Source organism: Papilio xuthus, unplaced genomic scaffold (genome assembly GCF_000836235.2).
Source record: "Papilio xuthus unplaced genomic scaffold, Pxut_1.1 DF828177.1, whole genome shotgun sequence".
Classification (NCBI taxonomy): domain Eukaryota; kingdom Metazoa; phylum Arthropoda; class Insecta; order Lepidoptera; family Papilionidae; genus Papilio; species Papilio xuthus.
In genome coordinates, this window is record NW_013530472.1 from 3232209 (window position 1) to 3244113 (window position 11905).

General features: G+C 34.1%; 1 protein-coding gene across 1 annotated transcript; it reads right to left on the reverse strand.

Annotated features, from left to right (window-relative positions):
* Window positions 1-1207: 1207 nt before the first annotated feature.
* On the reverse strand, window positions 1208-10939 carry LOC106113825 (diphthine--ammonia ligase). The gene is made up of 14 exons (XM_013306824.1): window positions 10542-10939; window positions 9787-9971; window positions 9285-9358; window positions 8854-8959; window positions 8315-8484; window positions 7096-7607; window positions 6179-6363; window positions 4973-5104; window positions 4703-4864; window positions 4216-4381; window positions 2698-2799; window positions 1996-2183; window positions 1498-1688; window positions 1208-1349 (listed from the first exon to the last, which is right to left on the reverse strand). The coding sequence occupies exons 1-13, from the start codon at window positions 10654-10656 to the stop codon at window positions 1533-1535; spliced, it is 2253 nt and encodes a 750-aa protein (XP_013162278.1). The 5' UTR covers window positions 10657-10939; the 3' UTR covers window positions 1208-1349; window positions 1498-1532.
* Window positions 10940-11905: the final 966 nt, after the last annotated feature.

The following is an 11905-nucleotide window of genomic DNA, read 5'->3' on the forward strand; positions in this document are numbered from 1 at the left end:
GGTTATCCATAACTTATCTTTGACCGAATTATAAATTTTCTAATAATACTTAAACTTACTGTAAGACTAGCGTTTCGTCTTATTTTCGAAGTACAAAACTCATTAATACGCTAAAAACTAATACCTAATTTATTAATTTATCCCGGAAAATATAAGCCCAATAAATATAGAATTATTATAGAGAATCAAATTATTTAACTCAGAGGTATATGTTTATTTTCATTACTAAGAAATTATTTATTGTATAATGATTATAATATAAAGTTGAAATATAGATTGGGCGCTAATTCTTTTCATGGCAGAAGCTATAAATTTAAAACATAGATATATAATCTATAGATGGGCTATTTCATAAATGACATCCAAATGAGAGTCGATTTCAGATGTCATTTTCTATTGTTCATGCCAACACCGAGGGAATTTTATTCCTATTAAAGTCCTTCAGAGCTCATTTTTTCCCCTTACTTTTGTGCTCCGGATTGGGATATCTATAGATTATATATCTATGACAAACATTATTAGTTATATTGTTTTAGATGCACAAAAAGCATTAGAACTATTTTTGCCTGTAAACTAAAAGAAATATAAAAATGAATAAATAAAAAAATTATGTGTCTGTCGAAATTGTTTTGATTCTCAAATGATATAAAATAAACATGAATCTATGTTATTGTGATGTTTAAAGGCGGTTATAGTTCTGATGCTAAACTCGAGTGACGTCATTAACAGCGCGCTATTGTTGTAGCCGTGCAATTTTGTATCATACTGTATTAGATTTGTTTGAAACGCAGGATCGGTGAAATCAACTAATACTGACTACTTTTAAATATATCATTGTTTAGTTTTTATATTTGCTTTCGTTAATATTAATCGTAATTTACTTAGTGACAATTTCTAAGATAGATGTCCCCGCTGTTAGAAAAATTGAAATCATGTTTAATTTTTTTTTATATTATGATGAATTTAACTGTGTGTGTCTCGCTCACACACTCGTCGCTTTATTGAGACAGGTGAATTAAGACTTACGTGTAAGATGAATAATGATAACTTTATGTCTACTTAATGCAAGTGTAAACGTTCTAGAAATCTCGCACTGTTCGGTCAATTTTGTAAAAAAAATAAAGTAAATTTAATTTAATTTTTGTTTTTTCTTTCTTTTTTTTTATTTTATTTGGGTTTATGTTTTAGGATAAATTAAACTCGATTGTGCAATAAAAATAATTTATATAATTTGACTTAAATACGGTAAACTTGGTAGCATAATTAACAAAATTTGATAAACACTGAAAATATTCAGCACATATACTTTAAAAACTGGCGTAAAGCGTTGTTACATCTGTTGGGGGATCCTGGAAATAAAACAAAATTAATTAGTAGTTATTAAAAGAAACTGTGAACTAAAGTTTAATGAAATGTGAATTCATTTATTAAAACTTATATTTCGCCTAGTTAGATTACAAAGTGAGGAAATTGACAATCGATCGGTGACATAGTTACCTGCGAAGTGAGTTGCGTGATTAGATGGTGTGGTGTCACTCATCGAGGCGAAGTCCGCTGATGGAGAGGAAAGTGAAGGCGTTATGCAGCGCGGCCACCGGCGCCGCAGTGAGCGCCAGCCGCGCGCCCGTCCGCGCCGCCGCGCACCGCGCACCCTCCACCACACGCTCCAGTGAGGGCGCGCTCCACACCTGCACCGCGCACATTACACTGCTTTACACTGCACAACTCTCCAACTATCAAGTCGGATACTGTAACACCTCTATAGTCCGATATCAAACATAGATTCTATCTAACTAATATTATAAATGCAAATGTACGAATGGATGAATGGATGGATGTTTGTTAGAAAGTATAGCGAAAACGGCCACATGGATCTGGTTGAAATTTGACAGTTATGTAGAAAATAGTCTGGAAGAACACATAGGCCACTAATATAGCTTTTTTTAATACATTTCGGGCAACATTTATTAGCAATGAATATTTTAAGTAGTGTACCTGATAGAATATCCTGAGTTTGACGAGAGGCTGCGGCTCGCGGTCGTAGCAATCGTTGATGAGTTTGCGCAGCGCGTACTCCACCGCGTCGGCGACGTGCGCGCTCGACATGCGCGAGGCGAGCGCGCGGTGCGACTCGCACGCCTCCTCGCTCGGGAACGACAGCTGACACGTTGATGGAGACGAACCTAACATACAACTTACCTTTATCTAATCTAGCCTTTTTTTAACCTTTATTCATTTTTTACCCAACTCATTCAAGATTGTCTGGTTTTCGCGATCAAATCTCATTGTGACCTACTGTAGCCTAAATAATTGAATTTTAACGACAGAAGTGGCATTTGCTTCTTATTCGTTTCCTGATTGTCTTACCGTGGGTTTCTGACACTAAGATCTCTGTCGTCATCGGTGTCTTTCATCTTTGACAAAACAGAGATAACAATATGTTTTAAACGGGGATTTTAGTATCAGAAACCCACGGTTAGTGGTACAGATTCTAGATTTTTTTAATGTAATAAACTCTTTATTAAACTTTATTATAAGTAGACAGTTCGTCTATTATATGTTGAAATCTTTCAACAGATATTTTTGAATTCATTTATTTCCAGCCATCGTAAACAGTGGGTCTTCCATGGAAAGGGGACAACCTCGCTCCTCGGGGGGATCGCTTTGGAGATCAGATTTAAACTAAAAAGTACATACCAGTAGCTACATAGCAGACGCATGCAGCGACCGTGTTCTCGTAGTTCCACCTGCGAGTTATGGCGACCTTGTAGTCGCCCACGTTGCAACCGGTTTCTTCATCTATAAACAATATTTATATTATATATTACCTTGAGTTCGATATTTCGTCAGTCAACTTATGTTAAATAGACTACAACCTTATATACTAATTGTTCTAAAGCAAAGAGAATTATTGAAATCCAATTTAAACTTATCGAGATTAGTGCAGCTAAACTATCTTACTTCTTACTAATATTGTAAATACGAATGTTTAGATGGATGGATGTTTGTAAAGGTAATAAAAGAAAACAGACCAGAATTAAATTTGGCATAGATGTAGAACAAAATCTAGAAAAACACATAGGCTACTTATTGTTTTTTTTTAATCCCGCGTGGACAGTTGCATATAAAGAGAGTCAAACAAAGATTTATATACTGCCGCACTGTAGCTAATTATATTGCAATTTAGTGTATCTTTGCGTATAAGTCATAATTTTTTTTTCTTTAACAAGCTAATTTATGTTTGAATAAACCATACCATACATATAACTCAATATATTTTCCTCATTGTGTTTGAGTTTATTGATTAGTATTGTGGTAATTAATTTGAATATTAATTAAGACTGCGAGTCGGCAGCCGCCTTGTATTTTATTATGAGCCAAACAAATGTCAATACTATTAATAATAACGACCTTGGAAAACAAATAAGAAAATGCCAGACTAATATTCATTGAGTATTTAAATTTTGACATACTTTTAAAATGTGGTAACACAGGTAAATATAATCCCATAAGGATCTTATGACAGTTTTTGACATTGACATGGCGGGCAAAACTTGTAGGCAGTTTTAAGGATTAGCAGTAAGCAAAAATAACCTAACTTCTTCCGAAAATTGTCCATGTTGCTACTCCAAGCAAGTGACGATTCCTTCCAACCCCCCCCCCTCTCAGCTACGCCCATGTTTCGTACTAAACATTAATGTAATATGTATTGTGACTTTAATATCGTAACTCACTATAGTTGTTTTCTTTGTGTTTTATTTTACGATCTTAATCACGTGCTTTTGTAATGTTCGTTATTTAGTTACAAAGCATCACATAAATGGACTGTTAACAAGTCTGTCTGACTTAGAAATTTTCTAACTTATTTTTGCTTTTTTAGGTTGAAAATTTTACTAACTTAGTTAAAGAGAAGCTAGAAAATGTTATTACTAGAGATATTCTTCTACGAATGATTTACCACATATGCACTTTCACTAGTCTCGTCGCGCGCCGAGTGAAAGTTATATGTACAAGCTGGTATATGTGAGTTAATCAGTAATAGTCTGAGATTTAAAAACGCTTGAATCATATGGTTTCTAATCTGGTTAAACGATATTGTACCCAATTAAATGACAAAGAAAGATTTTATACTACCGCACTTAATTTCATATATTAGGCAGTAACAGTTATTGATTTGTGTTTCTGTTTGTGTGCGTGTGTGCATAGTATACGTACAGTCGAAGCGGTTGTTGTCTGTGTGCGCCCAGGCGTGCCACTCCACGGCGGCACCGCGGGGCAGCGCCGGCACCACCGCGCACTGCACGATGGCGCCCGCAGTGCGCCGCTCCAGCTGCCGCCGCGCCTCGCGCGCCGCCGAGATGTGCGTCACGTAGCACACGCTCTGACCACAACAATACATCACAACTACGTCCACAGTCTCGACTTATCTTAGTAATAAATGTCGAGATATTATACAGATTGAACGTAATACGACTAAAGGGCAAATAAACAATCCTGCTATCTTTTACGTTAATGTTTCATAACACAACCAGTTTATTCAGAATTGGTACAGATCTTTTCATATTGGATTTCTGTTGTCCGAAGTCTGGTAACGGTAGCTAGTAGTTCACAATTTTAAAAATAAATGTTGCAGTGGAGTATTACTGGAATCCTATAAAACTTTAAAAAAGGTCTAAGATAAAAGAAGTAAATCTCCGGTTACCTGTACGACGCTGCGTATGTGCGCGCGGGGATGTGCGGCGCGCAGCACGCGGGCGATGTGTCGCAGCGCGAGTGCGCACTGCCCGCGTGCTCCGCTGCCCGCCAGCCGCATCGAGCCCGGCACCAGCGCTATCTGACCACTGGTGCTCACCACCTCACCCACCTAAATGAGATGAAATCGAACCATATGCCCGGTTTACATTATTCCAGTCCAACGATTGAAATCCTTACACAGGGTTTCCATGGCAACGGTGCTGTTACTCTTGCTTACCTTAACCGCCTGGCTGTAAGGTCCGATGTTGGCAGGCGCCCAGTGCGAGATACCCTGCACGTGCATAGTGACGCGCTCCTTGCAGCTGCCGTCCGCCTCCTGACTCTGATTGACGTCCGCTTTGTGCGCAACCTACACATTAAACGGTGCTTCATTCATGGTCTTTTGCACGCGTGTAACTTTTTAACCCACTTCAAAAAGGAAGAGGTTCTCAATACGTCTGTATGTTTTTTTTAACAAAAGCCTTTGGTGAAAGTGGTTCGAGAGACTGTGTAATTCGCAGAACCATTTTTCCCCTATTCCTTATTTCCCCATCTTTTCCTACCATCACTTTTCAACATTTTTATTATGACTATAGTTACTTAACACACAAAAAAAATGCACAGTCCATAATCTTGCTTTGTAATGATGTAGTCACTAATCTTACAACAATCAAAGCGGATAGCGGTTGTATAATACGATAAAACCAAAATGATAAACTAGACTTAGTAACATAATAATTGTACAAAAATGTGGATAAAAATTTACAGAGATTATAATTATCTTTTGCACGTTCTTGGCACACATTGTTCATCTGCAGTACATATTCTTTAAATATTAATACTTTAAAGGCTTATGTTTTTTTTGTAACCAAACCAATCTTAGCATACAAAAATGCATCACATGCAGTATGTTTACAAGATTATTAAGTCTAAAATTACATTTACGTAAATATTCCAAGCTACTAAATATTGTGTCACGGTCTGTCTGATTCATTAGCGTATTTCAAAGTAATAATGACGACAATTTTCAAACATTGCCATGAGTGTTAGTGTAATTAATATAATAAATGCGAATGTTTGGATGGTGGGATTGATGTTTGTTAGAAAGTATTTCCAGACCAACAGGATCTCGCTCAAATTTGGCATAGATGTAGAACATAGCCAGGCAGATTACGTAGGTAACTAATTAAGTTTTATTAATTGCGCGCAGATGGAGTCGCGGGCCGCAGCTAGTTATAAATAAACACCAAACAATAAAACACACAATAATAAAAAATATTCGGTAAGACATTGTGGTATTATAAAATCCAAACTTTATTGCAGCTCATGAATAGACGACAAATTGATCAATTGAGAGTATTGGTATATTCTGAGCAGTATTTTATGCGAAGTCTTGAGCTGCCATAAAGTTTGTACCGCACTATACTACGACTATTTAACTTACCGCATCCATAATAAGTCCTACATCGTCGGGTAAGGGACACTGTATGCAGACTCGTGTGGGCGGGTTCGGCAGTCGGAAAGTGTTCACGTACACTTCATTGAGCGCCGCATACTCAGCCATATCCCGCATGTAGATATTGACTGAGCTGACAGCGGACAACTGCAGATCTTCTGACTCCAGCAACTCTAAATATTACATCATATTCTTGAGTTATCCCAAGACACTGATCTCTAAATGGATAGGCGATAGCTTGGAAATGACATCTTTTACTTCGTTCCTATTTTAAACGCGCCTGTTGATGTTCCGTGTTAATTCTTTCTATATTAGTTCGAATTCTTATCAAAGCTACCACCAGCGCCAAAAAGCACAAAATACTAGGCCTTATAGCCAATTCACTTATAGAGGTAAGTGGTTTAGAACATGTTGTCAATGGTATAAAGGGTCAAGTTAAAGGAATTTCCTTTCTAATAGCCAAAATCATCATTTTAAGTATGTTTTTTGGGTAAAAGAGAAGTAGAATAAGAAAGTACCCTACCTACCCTTTCGGGTGTGACTTGTGTTGTTAATAAGTAATGGATATCATTCTCCATTCATATCCATAAGTTTTTGATATCCTAATTAAAATTTGGATATCAAAAACACACGTTGTTTTTACGTGACGAACGTGTGGGCGCATACAATAATAAATGATACGATAAAACGACATATGCTACTGAAGATTAAAATAGACCACAATATTATATTATCGACACGCAATATTATTATTTATCGATTGATCTATCGATAAAAGATTTAATATTGAAACCATTTACTTATCTTATTATATATACATAATATATGGACACAGTACAAAACATATAGAACTATATTTTGAATTTTAATTATTTAAAAAAAACCACTCGAAAAAGTTTACCTACTAATGAGTTTCTTCATAGCATCCTCCGTAGCGAGTGCAGTATCATGACCCTCTCCGACTATTCCACCAATAAAATACCAGCCGTGTCTATTACCATAAATACTTCTATGGTCTATGACTGGATGTTTCAAACTCTCATTACACATATGATCATAGTTATATCCAATTTCTATACTCTCAATACTGTCTATCTGAGAATCATCCGCAGCATCTAGAGTTGCTGAAATATCTTTCCCCTCTCTTGAATATGTGAGCAATTGATTCAATTCATCGTCTTTTCCTTTTTCCAATTTCTCAATAGATTCCAATTCAGATTCGCTGAGTTCTATATCGCTTATATCACTAAATACAGTATCGTTTAAATCGTTTACAAAATCTAAAGAGTTTTTAACAGTCGGAGGTAGTTGGGTTGGTTCACCGGAATTCTCTTTCGTTTCAAGATGCAACTTCAAATTTAAATAACCAACGGAAGCAATGGGATCCTCTGAATGTATTACCAATTCTTTTTCGTCTCTGTTAAAGAAAAAAATAAATGCAAAATTGATTGATACAAAACAAACTGATATATCCAAAACCTAACATATTCTTTAGTCATCTTTTAAAATTATCCAAAGAAAATCATTAACCGTGGGATTCTGAGACCAAAATACTCGTTTAAAATATATATTCTATTTCTGATTTGTCAAAGATGAAACGGAGGGATGACAATATGTTGTATACAGAGATTTTGGTCTCGGAAACCAACAGTAACACATAAATTTAATGTACAGTACTTTAATAAATCATGTATCTTTATCTGAAGCCTTCAAGTCAATATTATCTTAATGATAGTTAACACATTAAAAAACAACAAACAAGCAATTTGTATTGACATAAATCCTGTTCCTTTGTTATCTCTGACTTAAATGTTTTTAACCTTTAAACAATTACTCCTTTATTTACATTTCCAATTACATATTTAACTTACAATAATATGATCCGTTATGTAAGGTTATGTAATTTAGATAGATGTATTTGCATGTTTATATTAGTTGACTATCATGGTTTGCATTTAAAAAAAAAAATATTCCAAATCAGATTTACAAATGGATCTTTGTTAGAAATTTGACATAGATGTAGAACATAGTCTATAAGATGTAGGTCACTAATTATGTTTTTTTTTTTAATTCCGAATAAACGGAGTTGCGGGCGTATGCTATTTTTAAACTGCTAGTACTTACATAACCAATCGCTTCCTGAACAATGGACAGTCCAATGTAAAGGTTTCATATTCTCCGCCTTCCCCACATACATTTAGACCATATTTTTCCTGCATGACTAGAAGATGTGGCTGAATGTCGCTCAAGGTCATACCCAGATGTACTTTAGGGTCCAACCCGAGTGCAGCCACCTGTGCCAAGTCAAGACAATTAAAACACAAATTATTAGTTGACTATCAAATAATAAAAGCATATAATAAAATTTAAACACATTAAATGCCACCGACTCAAGTTCATGATTCTATATAAAATTTGTTATTCTATGACACTATCAGAAGTAAACAGATGAAATCTAAGCCGTCATAAAGGAACTTACATATATACAAACCCACTTTCGTAATAACTAATATACGCGCAAAAACATTACTGTCTTTGGCAGTCAGGTAAAACAACCCACATACTTGAACAAAACATTACTATATTTTCAGTTAGGTAAAAAAAATCGTGGCATGGAATGTGTTAACATGAGCAATGACATTAATGATAAAATGTCTTTGAACCTTAATGATAATAGCCTCTATGCCACTAGCTATCATTTCCTGCAGAAGTTCCTTCTGATTCCTCCGCCATAAATACGCGAGACACACTAAACCAAGCCTTTGACATCTAAAAATTAAAAAGTTTATGATTTATGAATGTTGTAGCCTATTTTTGGTTAATATATTTATGTGCTACTCTTATTGAAATCTATTAACCAGTGTACCAACTATAAATTAAAAAAAGTAAAAGAACTATAGTGATCAAAGAAATAAAAAATTATCACATCTTTTTATCTATAAATAGTTATCATACTTTATTTGAATGTATGTATGATCTCTTAACTAACTCTCTCTTAACTAGTTAACTATTCTCTTAAATTATTTTTAAAATATTTTTTTAAATATCTATTATTCATGATTCTCATTACATGAATGCCTCCTAAGGTACTTACACATTTTCCACTCTCACTCTTTGGTAGTCAGATAAAATAGCTCCACAAGAAACTGCCTCTATATCTAAATCATCCTAAAACATAACAAATATTTGTTATGTGACAAACTGAAAGTTATCTTTACTTATATTATAAAAATAACACAAAGAATGATTATTCTTGTTAAGCAAACATAATGACATTGAACTCAGTTTCAAAGTCATTGTAACACATCATGACTGTTGCATTAAAGTGAAAGTACATAAGTTGACTAAGATAACAGTCTTGAAGTGTATAGAATACAGTGTTGAGCACATTAATTTATCTCTTTATGTGTAAACACTATACCTAATCAAGATCTAAATGATTCTCACTTATAGAGGTATCCTTATTACCGAGTTTCTCACTTATGGAGGTTGTCCATTGTGAACAGACAATGGCTCCCTTATAGGTATATATATATATATAGGTTTCTCACTTATCTAGGATCTACTGTATTACTCAAACACTGAAACATACATACCATAATCCTTTTAAGAAGTCTGTAGAGATCTTCAACTTCGTCATTCTCTGTAGGATTGTAATACTTGCCCTGATCTACAGCTACACCAGAGATTACTTCCCTATATAATGGCAACCCCATGGCTTCAGCATACAAGTCTATTCCTTGATGACCAACAGTTTGATACATGTAACTGTCTAATTCATCTGAAATTTAATGATTGATTATAACAAGCAATATTGAGATAAAAATAACTAACTGGTTGTATGATTTTATCAATTGTCACATAATAAATCTTCTACAATTATATAATGCAGTTGCTGTATACATTGTTGGCTCCTTTGTAATTATATCCCATCACTTTGTTATTGGCATAATGTTTAACCAAACACAAAAATTTTATTGGCCTTATTGTTTTTAATAGAGGCAATTTATCTATCACCATTTCCTTGTTTGATATGTTATACCTTTATAAATAGGATTTTTGTTGCATTTTGATAACAATATTTTTATATACAGCCACAGTTTTATGACAATATAGAATGTAACTGATATTAAACAAGTAGGATACATTGGCATATACTTTGTGATAACACAATATATCCAAATTAGACCTGGTTTATATAAAAGTAAATAAGTAAATAATGACAAGCAATTTGAAAATGGGGGTTTTTTATGTTCATCAATAAATTTGTCAGTCCCAAACTGTATTTATCAAGTGTCAATTTAATACGCACTAGTGACAAGTCTAAATTAGTTAACGTGACGAAAGTAACCTTTATTTTGTGGTTGGAGGTTGGCCAGTGCTACGATTGTGTGCCCGGCACCGACGCACTGGAGCATGTTGTAACAACTGTCCTTCCCGCCGCTTATTAACGCCACCGTCCTCATCTTCCTTATTTATTATTACCGAATATATATCACTAAATTCCCGTTACATAACATTCATAACATTATAAATAATTTTTATTAAAAAAAAACACAACGCGGTTCTTCTACGACTGCAGCATGGTTACTTAAAGTAATGACAGAATTAACATCAAGCACTAATTAACACAATAGCCAGCATGAGAGATAAATAATTTGCCGCATAATCGTTATCTATTTTGATAACATTCTTCAATTAGGAGAAAAATATTGAAAAACTTCACGCAAAGGTTTATCAAACGTCAAATGTTTATTTCGTTCGAAAACTAGTTTTGCTTTTTAACACACTTTTTGGTTGTTATTTAATTTGCTTTTTTTAAACTCGGCGAAATTACAAAGCTTTAAATTTTTCTTACTTTTATTTAATTCCACTTCTTAACTCCAAATCAAAATGAAAATTTCACTGGAAACAAAAAACAAAACAATCAAAAGCATTTGAGTATTTCAGAACGAACTTTGCAAAGGTTAAAAAAAAGCAAAAATAAAGGTGAATCTGAACTTTAATGCCACGAGTAATTTTTTCTACAAAACCCCAACTACATTTATGTTTAGATAAATTCAATCCACCCTAACTCCCTAACTCTTAATATACCACCATTCAAAAAATTATAAAGTTAATTAGAGCTAACCACAATAGTATTGCAATAATTAGAGAATACAGTGAAAAGACAAGATTTTCGAAGTTATCTGTTTAACTTTTTTTTACAAATCTACTTAACCTTACTGGGTAGGTAGTATGGTGTAATGCGCGAGTTATATATTTTAGGAGGCTATCTGTAGAAGTTTATGGTGATAAAATCACATAGTATAATTCTAGTAAATTTAAAAGCCTTACAATGGTAATCCATTGTCGTTAGTATGATACAGTAGCCAAAGTTGTATTCCAAATGTTTTTGTTACCTGTGCTAAGTATAATGAGATGAGACTTTTCTTTTTTCAAGGTATTTAATGATAAAAATCCTTAATGGACCATATAATATTATAAACCAGTTTTAAAAATGCAAGTTATACAAATAGCCAATGCGTAATTTTATGCCATTTATTGGCCAAATATGCAATAAATGGCACGTCTTTAATATTTTCCTTACAACTATTGTACATTAATTTATTGATATTAATAAAGAATAATATATTTAACCACAGCAGGCATGTTAGTCATTAAAGAAATGAAATAAGAGAAACTGTATTAAACCGTAGTCCGGTCATTTACTCA